This window comes from Amaranthus tricolor, chromosome 4 (assembly GCF_026212465.1).
Source record: "Amaranthus tricolor cultivar Red isolate AtriRed21 chromosome 4, ASM2621246v1, whole genome shotgun sequence".
NCBI lineage: Eukaryota > Viridiplantae > Streptophyta > Magnoliopsida > Caryophyllales > Amaranthaceae > Amaranthus > Amaranthus tricolor.
The window spans coordinates 24809428-24831811 of NC_080050.1; the positions used below are offsets into that span (position 1 = coordinate 24809428).

Consider the following 22384-nt stretch of genomic DNA (forward strand, 5'->3'; position numbering starts at 1 on the left):
ATTAAAAAGTAAATTTATTGTTAAAGAAGAAAACGGTAAAAACTAAATGATATAAAAATGAAAATTAGTGAAATTTAATGAGTGTATAAATTTCACAAAGGTTTTCAATATCATTACATGTAAAAGACCATTCAACATGAAATATTATGAGTACAACTTACTTTACATTATTATTCAATCTCATCATTATTCATTTTATAAATTAAGTAAATTCTATCATCATACTAAATTTAATGAAGAAGATCTTTTTAATCTATATATTATGTAAACAAATAATTTTCTATCAAATTATATTACTTATATTTTCAAAATATTATTAAATCTCAAATCTTCTAAATACTCTTTATCAATTAAATCAAGAAAACTATATCAACTAAGGATTATATATTACTAAAAATAATAATTAATAATAATAATAATAATAATAATAATAATAATAATAATAATAATAATTAAAATATAATAAGCAATTTCCAAAAATAGCATAGGTGGGTTGGGCAAGAAAAATTATTAGGTGTCACTTGAGTTCTCCTTTATAAAAGTATATATATTAAATAAATAATGGTGAATAATTTATTTACCTCTCTCAATTCTCTTGCGCCACTTACTATATAAAAACAAGTGGACAAACTTTAGTTGTCTATTCCTTACTCATCCTCTTCTATTCTCTGCAACAAATCATAACAATAACTAATGGAACCCAATAATACCCAGATTTTAATTCCTCTAAAGGATGAAGAAAACCATGTTAATAATGCTCAACATTTTCATGTTTTAGCTGTTGATGATAGCATCATTGAGCGCAAAATGTTGGAGAGGTTACTTACCATTTCATCTTACCATGGTAATTAATCTACATTTATAGTAATTTTTGTAATTATTACTTCCTTTGTTTTTATTTGTTCTTCCTATTTACGGTTTATGTATCTCAATACATGTTTAAAAATCAAATAATTTTAATTGTGAGTTTTTAAAAATTCTAAAATTTTGATATTTAAAAATATATATTGTGACGAATCTATCAAAATTCCACGTGAATATGTTTTTTTATATAGATTGATGAAAAATCAGAGTCAAAATTTGACACTAAATTTCGTAAATTCTATTTGAAAAAAACATATTATGAAAACGGATGAAATATTTTATAACTGTCTATGCGCGCTTTCCTCCTATCCTTTCCTTTAAGGTGTACAGATATAGTATGTTTGCTATCCAAATCTTATTATTTTGTGGACTATTGGGCTAATGACCATGACCATGACCATAACACCAGGCTGTTCCTCGTTCACATAGTTTGGTGTATTTTAATTACATTGTATTAAGTGGGTGTATTTTGAGGGGATAGGAATTAATTGGGTTATTAATAATTTTTTAAAAAAATTAGGTTGATTTGATTTTTGATTTTTTTTGTAAATGTGTATGTGCAGTTACATGTGTGGAATCTGGAGACAAAGCATTAGAATTTCTGGGTTTATTGAATTGTCAAAGCCCAGAAGTGAATAGTGATAAAGGTCATATTGATGATGATCATCATGATGATGATATTCATGGTCATGATGATGATGATGGTTCTGTGATTTTCCATTCACCTCCATCACCAGATGATCCTTACCATCCCCAAGAACAAGTAAGTTTTTCTCATACTATGTATCATCAGATCAATCTTCAAATTTATTCACTATATTATATCGTATCGTATCATATCATATCATATAATTCTACTATCGAAACATTTTTCTTCAAATATTACAAATAACAAAGAAAATTCTTCCTAAACGATTGTTTTATAGATTTTTAAGATTTAAGATCTGTGAAGAAATAAATAATATTTTAAATATCTTTTCTAAAAGTGAAAAATTTTAAAAGGTGAGAAAGTTGGTATAAAAAGTTATTTGTACAAGATCTGACGATGATGAAACTTGAATGGACTCAAAGTAATGATGCAAGCACCTAATCCATATATTTAGAACTACCGGTGCTTAGTGTCGTTTTTTACGATTTTTAGTCTCTGGGCAAAAAATAAAAAAGATTATTATATAAGTAAAATTTTGATTATTTTTTCTCTAATTATGTAATTTAATAGTTATGCGCTTAACAAAGAAACATAAAGCTATTTATGTAAATACTAATTTTTAATTATAAGAATTAACTCAATTTGAGTTCCTTCATAAGTTAGGCCCTAGGTGGTTGCAACTTAAAATTATCCTCAGGAACGGGCCTAATGAAGCCTAAAGGTAGGTCGTATATGTTACTCATTGACGAAAGTCTTTATTTCAATCAATTTTCCGCTATTTTTCCCTTCTTTCTGTTTTGTTGTTATTAGGGGTGTTTAAAAATATTCAATCCGGAATATTTGATATTCAGTTTTAAAACTCGGATAAATGATCCTGTTTTTGAAAACCAGATACTTCAAATTGGGTAACCAATTTTAAAAGCGGATATCGAACCCGGATCGAAATATTCATAAAACCGGATATCCTGTTTTCTATTATTATTTTTTTTCATCTTTTATTTTTAAAATATATAAAGATTTTTTAATTAAATTTTTTGTTTAGGTTGTTAAATTTACTAATATGTACAATTCACAATTATAATTAAGTTGTATATCTAATTTATTGTTAATAAATTTAGACTTTTGAAAATTCATCCTTATTTCTAAAACGATTTATATTCAAAGTTTAAAAAATAAACTTGATCAAAAAAAAAAAGAAAATGAACTGACCTTAAATATTTAGGTGGAAAAAACATAAACTTGTTGTAAAAAAAATAAAAATTTTAAAATCGGATATCAGAATTTCGAATATCCGATTTTTTTCGAATCGGAACTAAATAGTAATTCTCACTATCCGAAAAACCGAATATTTGGGTTTCCGTCGATTCAATATCCGATTTTGTACATCTAACCTTTGTATACGGTTATAATGTTAGTTTTTAAATAGTATTTATACATGGTTAAAAGTAATCCAAACTCCAAATTAGTTGTAATGATGAAGTTACGAATATATTAAAGGACCATATAAATGCAATATTTAAGCTGAGAATTAAAAAATGTAATACCACGTTCTTGTGTCAGAATTGTGAATTTACATTATGCATTTGTCATTCTTGCCGTTTTCCATTCAAGGTAAAAATACTTGAATTCATTTATACAAAGTTTAAAATAATATATTCTCCGATTCAGAATTAATGTTTTATTTGCTTTTTGGACATTATTTACATTTAACTCTTATTTTGTATTTAATTCTTACCTATAAGTTTAAAAATAGTTAAGTAGGATTTTATTTGATTCTTATCGATGTGAAGATTATTAATATTAATTTTTATATATTTTAATTATGCACAATTAAAAATACCTTGGATTAAATAAATACAAACTTTGAATGAGTAGAGCCGGCCCCTGATTAAGTTTCTTACTAAATTTAGTAATATGAAGAGCAATAATTAATGTTAATTCATTGTAACAACACTTAAATAATACTAATACTAAACAAAATTAAAACTAAAACACTTTGCTTTTATAATTGAAAATTAGTCGAACTGAACCCGCCCAGCTGTATTTGTGTGTGTATAGTTGTGTGGAAGTTTATCCTCACTTACAAATAAAGAAAATTTTATAATAATTCAACCTTTACTTTCAGTTTGTTGTCAGTGGACTCTTTAGAATATGATCTGCTATATCACGTTAATTCTCATTTTTTCCTTCTTTATAATAATCCAATCTAATTACCATTGCCTGCCAATATCCCACGTTTTGAATTTTTTTAATAATCCAACCTTTGTTTGCATTTTGTTGCCAATGAACCTTTCGAGAAACTAAATACTCAATTTCTATTTTCTACTAATTTATAATAATCGTCCAACATATCTCATCCATACATGTTAAGTTTCTTTTAATTTCTTTAAGACATTTTCTCTTCAATTATTGTCCAAAAATCCACAATTTTTAAAGTACTCAATTTTTTTTGGCACTGATTAAAAGAGGTATTTTACTTTGACGGGAAGCGAACAACTTACGACTATTATTAATTTTTTATAATATTTTAACGTGTAAATTTCAACTTGATAATGATAATATAATATAATGGGTTGCGTGTGGATCAGCGGATCGGATTTTTGAACACCCCTATTTGATGGTATATGTATGTAAAGACAATTACTATTTATACAGTGATCAACTTCATAAGCTTGAGAAATAATAGCATTTTCATTTAGTTTCTTTAAGGATCTATTGGTAACAAACAAAAAGTAAAAGTTAGATTATTGAACAAAATTTTAAGGGTGGTATTATTAGTAGGTAATGGAAAATAAATTGAATTATTATAAAGAAGAAAGAAGATAAGAGGTAACCTGATGAAGTAGGTTATTTCTTTGAAGAGTCCATTGGCAACAAACTGAAAGCAATGGTTGGATTATTAAAAGTTTTTCGAAAAATGGGATTATTAGCAGATAATTAAAAATAGATTGAATTATTTACAACAATTTTTCCTAAAAATAAACCCATCCCTATATTTTAATCATGTACAAACATTTTAATTTTTTTTATTATTATCTATCTAATATAATTTTTCATTCATTATTTATCACGAAATTTTCACATTTCTCATAAAAACAAATAATTTACACAATAATACAATTTTTCACCTTTCTCGTAAATATCATGTGTGACAAGTCATCTAGATTGTTAGAATCTGTGTTTCTTTAAGTTTCGCTAAATTCAAAAACAAACAATTTGAAGTGATTTTTCACATTACAATACTTTTTGTTTTGTGATTTTGTCCAATAAAGATTTTTTAAATTAATTTGATTGCTTATTAGGTGATCTAATTTTGGTGATATTTAATTGATATAAGCAGGGACAAGGTACAAGAGTGAATTTGATAATGACCGACTATTCCATGCCAGGAATGAACGGCTATGATCTACTTAAACGAGTTAAGGTATACACTTTTTGATTAATTTTCTTTTATGATTTGTAATTAATCATAAGTAAAAAAAACTGATAAAACAATCATAATTAAAAAGGAAAATAAAATCATTAAAGGTAGACGTATAAATTTTGGCATTCACATACTATTTACCTAACAAACCTCAATATTTTAATACATAATTTCCTAATTAATCACCATAATTCATAAATCGACACGAGAAAATAAAAAAATAATAGCAAAATAAAACAAAATCAAAAAGGGTAAAGTAGAATTACAAAATCTCATCTTATCATATTCTATCACATAAGAGTAATTTATTAACTTTACAAAATATTATTATTTACTAAGACCTCCTCATTTTGATAGGCCAAAAATTGTACATTTTTGCTAGCAATTACAGTTTTCTTCACCAAATTATTTTCTTTAAAATAATAGTACAAGTAATTATTTTAGAAGAAACAAAATTAAAAGCTCGTATTTTTTGTGAAACTTATGAAAATGGCAGGAATCATCTTGGAAAGATGTACCAGTGGTTGTCATGTCTTCGGAGAATGTTCCATCAAGAATTCACATGTGAGCTCATTTATTCCACTTTTTATTCATTCCTTCTTATTTCAATTATTAGAGATCCATAAAAATTTTATAGTAACACTTTAGAATTAAATCAAAGAAAAAGTGGGTGTTTTATAAAAAAAATGGATAATAATAATAAATAAATAAAAAGATTAAAATGTATGGATAAGATTATAAGAAAGTAGTTAGTCATTGTTCAAAATAAAAATGATGCAAATTAAGTGAGACTGACTAAAATGACAAATGATGTAATTTGAATGGGACAGAAAGAGTAACTAAAATGTGATGCAAATATTTTTAGATATATTTAAGTTGATAGTTGAGATTCTAAAATATGTTATATACTCAAATATATCCAGCCATTATACAAGTAATGTAGATGCAATATACTCTTTATACAGCTCTAAAATTTTTACTTTAAATGAGAGTGACTATAGTGATTTGAACTCGTAAATTTTTGTCACGATGGTTTCTAATGACATATATTTCCTCCGTTCTGAAATACTTGCTATTGATAGTGACATATTTAATGGAGAAATGTCACTTTCAATAATAATTATAATAGATCAAAGGAGCTAATATTTACTTGGATAAAAATGAAAGACGCTAAAAAAAAATTATTGAGATTGCATGTCATATTTAAGTGATATGACAAAATCTAAAAGAATCTGGTGGTACTATTTTGTCTAATAAGTCAAAACGCAATCGTACATTATTGGATTGATTGAGATTTGAGAAGATGCAATTCATGTTATGAAGATACACATCTCATTAATTATGATTTTCTGGATCTTTATTATAAGTATTTATTTATTTAAGTAAAAGTTTGATATAGACTTAATGTATATCAACATTATTAAATAAAATATTTTTCAATAATTTTATTTGATTGTACTTATTTGATAAAAATAATTTATTATATTAATACTTTTTAAGGTTAGTGCACATTAAAATAGTACTCCTTTTATTTTAAATGTTTTTCTCATTTACTTTTTTTGTAGATCTCAATGCAAACTTCAAAATCAAATAATCGTGATTGTGAATTTTTAAAAATCCTATAAAAGTTAAAATTTAAAAAGTATATATTAAGACGAATCTAATAAGATTTCATATGAATATTTCTTTTCTTTTAGATGGATGAGAAATTATAGTTAAAGTTTAAAACTTTGAAACTAAAATTCGTAAATTCTATTTGAGAAGAACATATGAGAACGAAGGGATAATGAACCAAATTTTGTAGTATTTGAATTTTTTTTATTTAGTAAATTATTTTAAGAGAACTTATAATAATATTTGTTTACTATCTCACATTCCGATCAACTTTGTGTACCGACATAATTTTTCAAATCCAAATATCAAATTTCACATTGTTACATTATATTGATTATCACATTTTAAAAAAAATTTCAACTCAATGTTAAAAAATCGTATGATTATAATAATAATATTAAAAACCTTTTATATCATACTGAGTTTTCATATTATTTTAATAAAAGCGAAGTAATTAAAATGGTGTAATGATCATGGAAAAAGGTGTCTTGAAGAAGGAGCAGAAGAATTCTTGCTAAAACCAGTAAGAATGTCAGATTTGAAGAAGTTACAACCAAGAATTGAAAAATCAACTCCAAGCACAAGTACATGGAAATATTGTTGTCAGACCCAATCTCAGATCCAGATCCAGACTCAGACCCAGACCAAAAAAAATGGTGATATTATTGACGACAAATTTTGCAAGGAAGAAATTGCAATTATTGACAATAATAAAATTTCCAAGGACGAATTATTCACAAACTTCAAAGATGATGAGAATGAAATGGAGCATTTTGTTGTTAACTCAAAGCTTGATCAACTTGTAATGTGATTATTATTTTTAATCTTTATATTATGATGCTACTTAGCTGTAAGTTACCTTACTTTGTAACCAAAACTTGCTACAATAATCTAACAATATTAATTTTTATAATAATCTAACACGTTCATTTTGTGTGAATAATCATGTTTTAAAACAGATAAAATTAATGGGTAATTTTATTGTGGTTGACTTTTAAAGTTAGTTTTTACAATCATACAATTTCGATTTTCAATTGTTGATTTTCATAGTATTATACCTGAGCCATTTGTTTTCATTTAAACATTATAAATAAAGAAAATGAAATAAAATATTAAACATACAAAATAATCCACTTCCAAAAATATTTTATTTTTAATAAATTAGTCAATATCTTTTAAGTTATCGTCAATGATTTCAAACTTAATATCTTAATATAAATGTTTTATAAATTTATAATTAGCTAAATTTATTATAGTGGTTGACTATGTATAACTACCCAAATTTGATTGCTCAATTAATTATGAACAACTTTGTAAACTTGCACAAGCCAAAAATCAGTGGTATACAAGCAAACAATTCTTGAGAAAACTAGCTAATCTTAGGATAATTTTGGGTACTCAATAGAATTGGTATGGTATACCTATTATACTATATAACATATCCTGAAGTATCAACCAAAAGTTTAATAAGCCCCATAATATATTATAATACTCTAACAATGCCATCATTTTTAAATCAAGGGTTTCACTGATTACAATCTTCTTATCTGTTTTGATATGCTATCTCATCTCTTATGCCTCTCCAAACTCTTATCATAACTTTAATGAGTAGATATACTTGTCATATTAGAAAAACATATATAATTGTTATCTACAGTATATCCTAAAGCGATTATAAATTTGGGTAAATTGTCAAAAGTGTACCAATAATTGTTCGATCCGTTAAAAATAAAATCAACTATTGATTATTTTTTAAAAAAATTCACCTATTCAGTATAATTGCTGAAAATAAACCCAATTATTGTTTATTATTAATTGCTTGATTACAAATCAGCTTTGAGCATAGTCATAAACAACATGTCAACATGTGAGTTTATTTTTAAGCAAATATCTAATAGACGAAAGAATTTATTTAAAAATAAATAATCAGTGAGTTTATTTTTAACGAATCAATCAAAGATCAATTTATTGTTAATAGTTTCACATACAAATTTTTGCAAACAACTTTGAACTTATTTCCTACTAAATTTAATCAATTTTCTCTACCATTCCATCAAGAAAGAGATAGAGCAATTCTCCTGGGAAACCGTCTTTATAAGAGACAGCTCTTTCAGGCCTAAACCAACAATTGAAAAAAGAGAAAAATCTAAAAAGTGACACGCACGGTACGTTTGACCCTATTTGGAGTTGGTATTATAACCTATTCAATTTAGTGTTGTAACCTATTGAAGTTGGTATTATATTGAAGTTGATATTTAGAGTTGGTGTTATAGCCTTTTAAAGTTGGTATTATAACCTAAATGGAGTTGGCGTTATAATCTACTCAATTGGGTATTACAACCTATTAGAATTGGTGTTATAAACTATTAAAATTGGTATTTAAAGTTGGCTTTTTAACCTTTTAAATTGTTAACCATAAATTGTTAACCTATTGAAGTTGATATTATAATCTATTACAGTTGGTGTATTAACCTATGTTATGTCCTATGTATGTTCAGTTATGTTCTGAATAAAAAGCTTCCTTCATTTTTATCGGAAGAAGCTGAGAAAAAGAAACATTTTCAAGTGTGTTCTTTGAACAATTGCCGTTAAGGATGGACATGGGTCGTGAACCTTAAGAGTCTAAATCCAACCCAACTTTAATTTTAAGGGTTTGGATCCACCTATTTTTGGACCCAATGGATCCAGGTCGGATCTGGGTCTATGATCTTAGGGTTCGATCCAAGCTCCGGTCCACACATTTGAGAACCAGATCCGACCCATGGACCCCTTTTACGTCTTTTTAAAATTATATATTAGCTATCATGTGTAATTAATTGTTTGATTTGAAATTTCGTTATATTTCTAAACTTTAAGTGAATTTAAACTCGGTTCATGTAATTTGAAATGTGGTCGTTATATCTATACTTTAAAATTTAAAAATTAAAATACTTGATAAATATTTTGTTATAAGAGCTTATATGTTTAAAAACTTCAAATATTTATTTACTCAATTAGTATAAAGTATTACAATATCGTTGTTAGTCGAAAATGTTAAAATAATTTTGTATGAATTGTTGAAAATTGCCTAATATAAATTTTTAAAAAAAATTCAAAAGAAATAAAAAATTATTTTGGACACAAATCCAGACCCTAGACCCGCTAGACTCTAAGGGTTTGAATCCAGGTCCAAAATTTTTAAACCCCATAAATTCAATCCGAGTCTAGATCTAATAAAAAAATTAAAATTTGAATTTGAGTTTAACTGAACCCGACCCAAATTCAACCCATGCCCATCCCTATAACTTTTTGATGAGTGATGTCAATGTGTTAAATCAGTGAGATAATCTACTATAATGGCAAGTTTATGGGGTTGCCAAATTTAGGAGCAAGTTGTATACTTGTATGCCATGTAGATACTGCCCCAAATTTAGGAGCAAGTTGTATACTTGTATGCCATGTAGATACTGGTGACTAATTTTGTTAAGCTATACCTGTGAGAAGAGGGAAGATGGCAGTAATATTCTTCTCACTGCAAGAAGCCAAAATAGGGATGGCAATGGGTCGAACTCCACTCGGATTATACATAATCCGAGTTTGCTTCGGATTTTAGTCAAAACTTTTTTTCAGTCCACCTCCACTCGGAGTTGGATTATGCATACTCCAAGTTTGCCCCGACTCGGACTCTCGGACCTCCAACGGAGTCGGATTATTATCAAACTTTATCATTGTGATATTGTACTAATGATTTAAAGTATACGAAGTTAACAAAGTATATTTTTCAAATACAATTTAACAAAAAAATATGTACTTTGAATTCAAGTTTAACATGAGAAATATATTCCTAATACTACAATTTAACAAAATTTCTCACATTTTAATTTGGCGTATTTTATTTCTCTTGATCTGATTTATCGTATTTTGATTGATTGATCTAAATAAAAATACCAAGTAGTTTTTCAAAATCAAAAATTACAATTAGTATGAGAGAGAGTTTGAATTAATCACGTCTAGAGTCTTAAAGAAAACAAAATATTGGGTTAAAAGTCAAATTCAAAGTCGGATTTCCTTCAGGGTCGGAGTCGGGTCGGAGTGTCGGATTTTTAATAAGGTCCAACTCCGGTCCGTCTCTAACAGGGATTTGGATCGTAAAGTCGGAGTTGGAGTCAGATAACCTTTTGCTCGGACTCGAATCGGATTATTTTCCTCGGATCGAGTCGAACTAGGATCGGATTCAGACTGAATTGCCATCCCTAAGCTAAAAAGCCAAGGTAATAACATTTAAAAAAAGTTAAACATCCATCAAATAAAAAATCCATGGCTAACTTCAGATCTCAATGATGATACAAAGTACAAACATCTCTTTAGTCTTCACTAAATTAACTACACCAAAATCATTAGATCTAAACAAAAGCCATAAATTAAGCACATACAAGCCTCATTTTATTGAGGAGAAAAAAGAGAAAGAGAATGCATGAGGCGACGTTATGAGCAAGTTGAAGTAAACTCAGGAAGAAGATGGCAAAATCCAGAGACATACAGGCATGAGCTAAGCTTCTACTTAAATCTGACAGCCAGCCAATGGAGCCTCTGTGGTACAAGGTTGTTACCGGTCCTAGAATTGCACCACCTTAAGACACTTTTCCTGCTCAAGATTATAGGTAAAACAGCTTATTAGTAAATTTCACCTGTTCATGAAATTTTGCAAAATTGAACAAATGAATAGTCCAATTGGTGAACTTTCATCATACACCAGCTCAAAAATCAACAATAAACTCAATTACAGCGCTATATTTTAAGATACTATAAATAAAACAACCAAGTCTGTTTTGTTCATATATTTTTCCCAGTCAAAAAGCAAAATAAATTAAATTAAAAATCCTACCTAAATTACAACTCGTCCTTGGCAGAAGTTGGCTCAGTAATTTGCTCAGTGGCTGAATCCCTGCTCTTTTGAATAAAGTCCATAATGTCTTCCTTGGTCCTGTCTCCTTCATATGATGTAATCTTTCCACTAGCTGATCTAAAGTACAAAGTTGGGTAACCTTTAACTTCAAAGGTATCATTAGGGAGGTCATTTGCAGTTGCATCCTGTATTCATCAAACATTAATCAAGATTTCATCAAACATATGATTCCCTGCCATGAATACTTGATCAAGATATAATAATAACATGACAAACACTTCTCTCTTTTTTCGGAAACACCCTTTTCACTACAACAGAGTTTACTCAAATCTGGTGAAAAGCATCTGATTTTTAACAGTTCGCTTGGCCATTAGAGATCAATCAACTCATCTGAAAACTATTTTGTTTTATAATATATGGGAGAAGCTGAGTAATATAGAGAGATTCTTACAAGCTTGGCAATGACAATGTCTTTATCATTTTCAAAGGAAACAGCAACTTCATCCAAGATGGGAGCCAACTTTTGGCAATGTCCACACCAGGGTGCATAAAATTCCAAAAGAACTGCAGCCATTGGAGATAATATTTAGTGTAATGACTATAAACGTAAATGAAAAGAACCAAAAAAAGGAACACAATAGATTACTGTATGACTGTAACTAACTTGGCAAAGTAAAAAGAGGCAAGAAAAGAAGATAAACATTCTTACCGTTTTTACCAGAATTAAACACCATTTCCTGAAGAGTGTCGGCAACAACCACCTTGACAGGCTCGTCGTTACTTTCAGGGATGGGTTCAGACTTCCTGTATGCAGACACTTTGCCATCCTGCAACATCACATCATAGTGTACAATTGAATTTTCATATGTAATACATGATGAACCAATAAATAACATCAACGATTATTTGCCAAGAAAACTAAATAACTGGAAATACAAACAGAACAAAGTAATCTTGGCATCAAGAAAAAATTACATTGTAGTCCTTGATCCATGCTGCAAGTTGATCAGCCTCAACTTTGTCCTTAACATATTTCTGGCCCTCATTTGTCTGAACAACAATGACTGGCACCTGGTCCTCTTTAAGGCCAAAGTACTGTATTGAAACATTGATCAGTTAATAAAATAGTCCAATGCACAACCTGACCAAGAATCTAATCAGAAAAATACAAAATACAAATTCACCTGGAGTGCTCCTTGACTAGCGTCAAGGTCTCCCAATAAAAAGCTAATACCCTTTGACTTGTATTCTGCAGCAACTTGCTCATATTTTGACTTGTACGAATCAAAGTCAGTGGTGAAGTTCACAAACAACAAAGCCTGATCCAATTTACAGCACCATTCGTAAGTTTAAGAATCGATAAGAAATCCACCAACAAAATAGGTGAATTTCAGCACGCGCACAACAGATGATTATTATCAAGGTCATAATTTTTGTCTTTAACACAAGTGAGCACAAAACAAGAGCCGAACATGTCACTGACCTGTGGAAAACTAGCAATGTGCATATCCAAAAAAAATACCGATCAAGTTTGGACCAAGTCCATGTCAAATAAATAAGACCATTACTTGCAAACTCCACATAAATCCCGTAGTGATCAAGTTCAATGCATACTAGAGCTATGTGCTAGGAAACTTTGGGAGTAATAAATAAGGATTGCCATAGAAGTAACACATAAAAGGACCAAGCTGAGTATCCAAGATGAGAAGACAGCTGCTAAACCAAGTAACCTACTGCAAACAGAGATATCGCTTCGCATGCTTCAAAAAAGAAGATTGACGCAATGCTAAACTACAGAGTTGAAAACATCATCACACAAATCAGGAACCAAATACAAATTCATTACTCGTTTCGTCTTTTCATACATTGTGGTTTAAAAAGCTCATATAAAAAATACAATGTAGTGATTAGTGAATTCAAAGGGATAGAAGAATATAGAGCACATTATAATGAAAAGATTAGATATACATGTCAACAAATAAATTGAGTAAGAGTAAAAAACAAAGAGCAAACAAAAGGCTACATTGTGTCTATCAAGCTGGGTTGTAAAGGTTTTCAAATTTATCAAACCAATCTCACCACTTTGTTGTGGTTTTAAAAAACACGTTATAGGCCACTTCAGGTGATATGTCATGGCCACAGCCAATATTTGGCACAGTTACTGTTAACACAATGGTGACTGTCAGTGTCACCACGAATGAGTTATTTGTAAAGAGCGAAATCATACAACATTATTGAAAGTAATATTAATCCTTAGAGCTCAAGTGCATGTTAAGCTTAACATCATGTACTACTATTAATTGATGACAAGAATCAATTTAATTAAAGGAACCTAACAACATAGGCGTAACACAGTAACAGCCATGACTGATGAATCAGAAAGCTAAGGACATCACTACCATCCAATGTCAAAAACATAAACACGGCCCAATGAAGAGACTAAACCTATACCTTAGCATTTGGAGAGTTAAAAAACTTGATAACATAGGGATGGTTTGCTGGGTCCTTGCTGAAAAGAGTCACAGTAGGGATACTGGATTCTTCAATGAACTTTTCAGCAGCCTCCAAACTGAAATCCTGCATGAAATTCATGATATTTCATCATCTAATAAATATACAATCAAAAACAGCTAGTTTCACGAAAATTCTACTTAAATTTCTTGTTATACCTGAGAGTCAACTACAAGCTCGTCAAATGGCTTAAAAAGTCTAAGGGTGGGCTTCTTCACAGATGAGTCACCCCTTGGAAGGAGCTTTGCATCAGTGGTATAACCAAACTCATATTCAGAACGCATTTTTTCAGCCAAAGCTTTGAAATTTGTGTATTCGTCTCCAGATAACTCTGGGAAAATTCCAACCTGCATTGAAGAAAATCCGTAAAAACATGAGCACAAAAAAATCCAGCAGAAATGAGATTGCAAAACTACTTTAGACACGAGCAGAGAGGGTAGACACTCAACGTCCCCCAATCATCAAGAGGCTTCAAATATATTTTTTCATACAAAATAATTTACTAGTCACAAAAATGAAAATTACTTTTAAAAGAGTCACTGTTTTTTCCAACCATGTTTCATCAAGATAAATTAGTTACTAAATTATTTTATAACTAAGGCCTTTATCAAAGCTTTGCATAGGATCCAAATACTTTTAAGACACTCACAATAACAACTTTAAGATCTCCAATAACAGCAGCAGTATCTTCAGCAGATTTAATCTCAACAGCTGCAGGGCCGCTCTGTTTCTTCAAATATTCAACAATTCCGTCAGCTTCCCTGGGGCCCTTGTACTCTTGAGAATACTTACCACCGTTCCTCAAAATTTTCAAAGTAGGGTAACCCTTAACATCATGTTCAGCAGCAAGATCCTTGTTTGCGTCATCATTGGCATCTACCTTAGCCAACAAAATTGGAGGGTCGTTTTTGCTTAATATGGCCGCGGCTTTCTCATACTGCATATTTATCAAAATAAAAAGCAGTTTATTAGCTAAAGAAGACACAAAAAATTTCACAATCAATCACCCATGTCAAAACCAATCGTGCATAATATCAAAACTAATCATGCTTTTAGAAATTTCTTAATTTAATATGCATTAGCAATTTCAAAATCAAACATGCAAAAGAAAAGACATAACTAATCAAAGTAAGGAACCAAAATTACCTCAGGAGCTAGATTCTTACAGTGTCCACACCTGAAAAGAATAAAAAGACCTAAATAATTAGCAACAAGATAAAAGTAATTGTCCTAATTAATAATCTCTCATAACAAGACACATGAATGGTACTAACACAAAGGTCGTTAGCAATTAACTATTCGTGTCTCAATGTCAATCAAATTAATATATTTCATCTTATTAGAGTTCTCAGAATGTAATAAACAAAATCAACCCTCACGGATGATAACGGATCAGTAAAGCGCAAGCAATTTTTTTGCTATTTCTGTATTTTCATATGGATTATTATGTCTTTGCTAATAGGTCAATATTCTTAAAAATCACTATTAAACTTTTGTTTCTTATTGGGATATTCTCTTTCCCTCACTTTGAAGGGTTCAAAGTTTGACCACAATATAATCAAACACAATACCATCCTTACAAATTACAACATTAACATAAGATTAAATCATTTAACGTTTTATTTACAAATAAAACTCTAATTGGTCACAAACTACAATCAACTACCGATCTCAAACCAATCGATAAATCGTTGATATCCCGATTCAAAATTAAGCTTATTATCAACTTGATTCACAGAAAAGTTGCTAAAATCATCGCACATTAATAAAAACAGATCAACAATCTTACAAACAAAGCATCAAACATCATAGTATAACAATTAAATCAAGGTAAGGAAGAGAAAATTTACCAAGGAGCGTAGAATTCAACGAGAATGAAATCTTGTTTGGAAACGACATCAGTGAAATTCGAGTGGTCGAGAGTGAGAACGTACTCCTTTGACTCAGATGAATCGGTAGTTTCAGAATCAGAAGCAGAGATCCAAGCAAATAAAGCTAAAAGAGATACAAGAAAAATCGAAACCCTAAAAGTCGCCATGTCTTCTCCAACTTTTTTCTCTCTCTTTGATTTGGATTTCGATTTCTGGAATGAAGATTAATGAAAAGGAATTATTATCGGGTTTATAAGAGTGAGTGAAGAACGAAATGAAGAAAGAATGGAGGAGAGAGAAAATGAGAGTGTGTAAGATTCACGTGTTGGGATGAGAATTTTCTGGTGAAATTAATAAAATAAAATAAAAATAAATTACAAGCTTTCTTAGAGGTTTGAATATCTACGTGGCGGGATCTTATTGGGAGATGTTTCGTGGAAAAATATCTATGGGCTACGCCTTGCTGGAGGTTATTGTAAGAATAAATAAATATTTGTATAGAAATGACGATGTTTATCCAATGGAACTTTGCCACGTAATAGAGGCCAAAGTTTTTTTTATTTTTTATTAAATAAATGAATTTGTGTTGGTCCAAAAAGGATAAGATAATTATTGTGTAATTATAATTATAATTATGATTATGATTATAATTGAGAATTTTTCTAAATTAGCTGAAAATGGGAAACAATTATTAATTGATTTTAATGATCTTGAATATATTTAGAGATTTTTATTTGTATATAAAAAAGGTGTTGTTGAATATATTGAAGTTATAAAGATGTGAATAAGTGACCTTTATCTAATTTTATAAATATTTAAATGTAATCACTATTATTCTTTTTTTCTAAATAAATTAAACTACATAGAAACTCGGCAATGCACGAAATTATTATTATAAAAAGTATATATAAATATAAATTTTAAATAAAGATATAATTATCTGTGACTTTTGATGAAAAAAAATAACGTTGTTGATATGATTATTATTTAAAGTTTTCATACTTTTGAAGAGAAATATGAGTTATCTTCTAACGTTATCATAAGGATTATTTGCATTCCCAAAATAATTTTTTTTATTACTTCTATCATTTATCTTTTGTTTCTTGATGAAATATTTTAAAAATTAAAATTTTAAAGAAGAAATTTTATTAATTAACAAATACTATAACATAAAAAAATAAATATATATTCGAATAAACTTTAATTGGAAAATTTATATAGCTTTTAAATTCAAAAATATAATATTCTAAGAAAATTTAAAAGAACATAACTTATTATGATGTGATATACTATTTATATATTAAGAAATAAGTTGATGTTTACTTTGGAAATAATTAGAATTATTTCATATGATAAATCACTATGAGACTGATATATGAAATTTTACAGTCTTTTTATTAGGTTGTATGATATTTTAAATTCAAAAATATAATATTGTAAGAAAATTTGAAAAAACATATCTTATTGTGATGTGATATACTATTTATATATTAAGAAATAAGTTGATGTTTACTTTGAAAATAATTAGAATTATTCCATATGGCAAATTACTATGAGAATGACACATACAGTCTTTTTATTAGGTTGCATGATGATATGATGATTGATTTGATTTTTATAATATAAAGTATATATTTATTGTATATTATCATTGAACATTATATTTATTAAAAAGAATATTAGGAGTATTATATTTATTTATCATGAATAATATCTTGTTTGATATCAATGAAATAAATATTGATTTATTAGATACTTGTCTTTTTATTCTTAGGAGTTGCGACGGAAAATAATTAATGTAATTGTGACACGCAACGCAGTTAATATAATATATAATAATATACTTAATTAGTATAGATAGAATATACAGAAAAATGTTTTGTTTTAAATGTGAGAAAACAAATATTTGTTGATTTGTTGAATATTTGTCTTTTAAGCCTTAATTGTTTTGGAGAAAAAAAAATTAATGTGGTTGTGATATGAATTATTGAAAATAGGACATTAAGTATTTACTATACAATACTTTCTATGATTTTTAATAGATAATACATTTTCGTATTTCACACTACCGAATGCACAACTTTAATTTTTAAATCTTTAAATTCATATGATAAAAAATTCTAAAAAGTTGATAACTTAATACTTCACATTTAGACAAATCAAATTTAACAAAATCTTACTTGATTATGTTTTACATTATACGTCGAGAAGTATATGCCTAATAAGATACGTTGACAAATAATAGTTACTACATGAATTATATCAAATATTAAAATCCAGAGGAATTATAAAAATATAGATAGATATATTGCTTTTACAAGAATTAGGAAATATTACTTCAAATATGTTTTATTATTATTATTATTATTATTACTATTATTATTATAAGCGAGTGTGAAAAATGGGTAGATTGAGAACTGACCAAAAATTATTTAACGAAACAAGTAATTATCTAACTTAATCGTTTAAATACTAAAAATAGTAAAAATAATAAAGTTAATTCAAATTTTAATATTAAAATTAATTTACTAATCATAGTATAAAGCGAAAATTAAAGTGCTTAAAATAGTGCCAATGACAATGTTGCTTGTGCTGGATGCCTGGATCAGTATTTTTACATCATCTCACGGACAAGCTCAAAAATCCTGGTTGTTTCTAGTGTCATCCTTATAATCATAGCTGTTCAAAAGGGACGCAACTCGAAAATTCGAACCGAAATCGAAAGTAAATCGACTCGAAAATGTGTTTTTTTTTAGCTTTTTCGAAGCGACATCACCCGATCTGAAGTTATACCAGAATTGTTTGACAACCGAAAATGGGAAAATTGAACCCGAGCTGTAACCAATTTTTCTATCTGGCACATAACCGTTAACCGAGATTACCCAAACTTAATAATGATTGACCCGAGTCTTATCGACCCGAATCATGCTGGAAACTGAACTCGATCCGGCTAAAATCGACTTAACCCGAATGAAGTTTAGATTGAACTGTTGTAAACCTGAACCAATTTTTAACATAGAAATATGATCGACTCATATTCAATCATCTTATTAGTTATTCTAATAAAGTGAGAAACATTTTAATAAAATTTTTTTTATAAATACATATTTTCATATATTTAGAGTTAATAATTAATGATCAATATTTATTTAACTTCTTTTAATCGAATTAGATGAAAATTGATAGAACTTTATAATTTTAATTTCCGGTCAAACAAGTAAAAGTAACAATGTAATACGATCACTAATTGATTTGAATTTTCACTATTTTGCTTTAAGTAAAGAGAACCTTATCATCAATTAAACAATTACCAACAACTTAATCTGATACTGACTCGATCGATAGTAATTAGTAATTCGTAGCCGAATTCTACTTGAAAAATACCCGAACTCGATTTGTACTCGGTAAAACCGAATGAATGATTAACCGATGACAACCCGAGACCTATTGAAACTCGACACGAACATCAACCAACACCAAACTGATGCTAACCCGATAGCTCGAATAACCGATCTTCAAACGAACCATGACTAACCGACCCGACCCGAGTGTGACCCGTCGTAACACACATCCGAAATATAACCGAACCAAATGACACCCGTCCGAAATCGACCAGATCACCTGAATGAACACCTCTACTTAAAATATTGTGAAGCATTTTTATAAACTGATTCAATCAATGCAAAACAACTAAACGTTGGATTCTCCTAAATACTTATATATGCACATTACTTTCATTGTACCTAGTATGTCACACTCATATAAGAAATTATGATTAGGGTGTGGAGTGAAAAAGAAAGGCGGCAATACATATCCACAATGTCATTTGTTCCTGATATTTTATGGGTTATAGGCAAACTGAAAGAAATAGACTCATTTTATGGACAGTCAATTTTGAACTTTAACGGACGTTGAAAAAATAATAGAGACGAACCATATACATTATAATTATTATTATAAAAATAGATGTGTTATATATATATATATATATATATATATATATATATATATATATATATATATATATATAAATATATATATATATATATATATATATATACACAAATATATATATATATATATATATATATATATGTATATATATGTATATATTATATATATGTATAAATAAATAAATATATATATATATATATATATATATATATTTATATATATTTATATATATATATATATATATATATATATATATATATATATATATATATATATATATATACATACATACATACATACATATATAAATATATTTATATATATATATTTCTTAATTGATAAATAAACTAATCATAAGTTGCAAATTTTCAGACATTAGGGTCCTTTCTAACTCTAGGCCTAAAACAAATGCCTACCTTACCTATGGTCAGGAACAACTTTGTATACCCTACCCATACAAAAGAATGAGAGTCTTCAACTGTTAAAACTAAGGAGAAAGATTGAAGAAACAGAACAAAAAAATATATTTCATTAAATAAATCAAATTACATGGGAGAGCTACATATATATAGCTTGTACAAGAAACAAAGAAAACATAATCAAGAATAGTTAGTTATAACTAACTATAGTTTGTTAGTGAATATAACAAACTTAATACAAAGGCTAAAAACAAATTCTAATGAACACGTGCTTATAAGATAAACAAGACAACCAACTGATCTCTCCTTCTGTCAACACCTAGATTGCACTATTGCAAGCTGCTGTAAGCTGAAACCCTTGCCATCTGTTGAACACAATCTTTTGATCATTTTGAATATAAAAGGAAACCAATTGCACAAAGAACATTGACCATGACACAGCTCCTGATCAACCTGTTGCATAAAGATCAACCATAAACTCCAACACTCCCCCTCAAACTAGGGGTTAGGGTGAGAAACACCTAGTTTGCTTAACAAACTTTTGAGTTGTACAGAGGGCAAGATCTTAGTGAGAACATCTGCTAATTGATTTTGGTAAGAAGGTAAGTAAGATGTAACAATCCTTCAACAGTTTTCTCCCTCGTGAAGTAGCAATCGACTTCAATGTGTTTAGTTCATTCATGGAAAACGGGATTTTTTGCTATGTGAATGGCGGACTGGTTATCACAATGAATTGTGTAACACCCCGTAATTTATCCGGTTAAAAAGAAAATATAATAAGATAAAAATAAATAAGATTATCAAATTATACTATTTTACATATATAATTATAAGAATAAAGTAAATTAAATTTTAACGGTAACGAGTTTTATCGCGTACGATGTCATCGCGTGACGTTTCTTTTCTGTTTTATGAATATTATAATAATTACTTAATTAATTAATTAAATTTGTAAAAAAAAGTTAGGGGAAATTGAGGGGGTGGCCGGTTGGTGGAAGCATGGGAGGAGTCTTGTAACTGCTCTCATAATTGTGTATTATGGCTAATTAAGATCATTGCTTTTAAGTGCCTATTAATCCATAAGCTCCATTTGATTTTTCTTCACCATTCAAGCTTTTCAAGTAAACACAAAAAATTCAGAAATTTTTTCTCCCTTTTGCTCTTTGATTACAGCTCATTCAAAAGAAAAAAAAAATTCTTGTTGTTCCATTCAATCTTTTGATCAAAGGGTAAGTTTAATTGAATTGTTAATTATAGATTTTATATACAAGATTTCTAAAATGAATTATATTTTATGTATGATGATATCCTATGACTTATAGGAAGTCATAGGAGGATTGAATATTTTTCTTTTATATATGAAAATTTTCTCTAAAAAAATCCTTTAATAAACTATTATTTGTTAAAAGTATTAAGAAAAGAACTTATTGATCAATATTCTTTAACAAAATTTAAATTTGTTATAAGAACTAAGAATTTAAAGTTATATTGATATTTAAATAAATTTCTTATGGTTTACTTTTCTCTAACAAAATTTCAATTTATTAGATGAAATTTAAATGGTATGGATCAAGTAATGTAGTCATCCAAGAATTTATAAATCCTTTAGCAAAATTTAATTTGTTTGAAGGATTGTGTTTATATATATATATATATATATATATATATATATATATATATATATATATATGTCTTGTTTTAAAAGGGGTGATTTGGTTTTATGATTCTCTACAAAATTTTAATTTGTTAAGAGAATTAAGTATTTAATTTAATTATCATAATTTATGAAATTTTAAGGTCTTGAAGGATTTTGTTAATGGGGATGTTTCTTTTTATTTGATGATTTTATATGTTTTTGATGATGGGGTTTTGAGTATTAAACATGTGTGGAAATATCAAGTGGTTGGTGATAGAAAAATTAGTCTTGTTTGTTTATGTTATTACTAGTTGTGAACGTGGCCTTGATAGATTTATTTTGGTCATGAGATTTAAAGGGTTAGTAATTTGAATAATGAATATATGTAAAATAATAATAATAATAATAATAATAATAATAATAATAATAATAAAATAAATAAATAAAATATTCCGGGCAGCAGCAGTCTTGTCTCGATAATAGTGCTGAACCGGAAACGTTAGTCGTGTTCCGTTGTTTTATGTACCGATGCGTTAAAAACTCGTTAAACGCTTAAA

General features: G+C 28.2%; 2 protein-coding genes across 3 annotated transcripts; one reads left to right on the forward strand and one right to left on the reverse strand.

Moving 5' to 3' along the window:
• The first annotated feature begins 591 nt into the window (after window positions 1-591).
• On the forward strand, window positions 592-7467 carry LOC130810181 (two-component response regulator ARR6-like). 2 transcript variants are annotated; one of them, XM_057676152.1, is made up of 5 exons: window positions 592-844; window positions 1428-1627; window positions 4851-4937; window positions 5434-5501; window positions 7035-7467. In XM_057676152.1, exons 1-5 carry the CDS (start codon window positions 694-696, stop codon window positions 7360-7362), a joined length of 834 nt encoding a protein of 277 aa, XP_057532135.1. In that variant the 5' UTR covers window positions 592-693; the 3' UTR covers window positions 7363-7467. The 2 variants fall into 2 exon arrangements, with proteins under 2 accessions (XP_057532135.1, XP_057532136.1); XM_057676153.1 differs by having other exon boundaries at window positions 4854-4937.
• A 3947-nt stretch (window positions 7468-11414) lies between these two features.
• On the reverse strand, window positions 11415-16154 carry LOC130810183 (protein disulfide-isomerase). The gene is made up of 10 exons (XM_057676154.1): window positions 15798-16154; window positions 15094-15124; window positions 14597-14884; window positions 14106-14294; window positions 13888-14013; window positions 12621-12755; window positions 12412-12531; window positions 12146-12263; window positions 11888-12000; window positions 11415-11621 (listed from the first exon to the last, which is right to left on the reverse strand). Exons 1-10 carry the CDS (start codon window positions 15983-15985, stop codon window positions 11421-11423), a joined length of 1509 nt encoding a protein of 502 aa, XP_057532137.1. The 5' UTR covers window positions 15986-16154; the 3' UTR covers window positions 11415-11420.
• Window positions 16155-22384: the final 6230 nt, after the last annotated feature.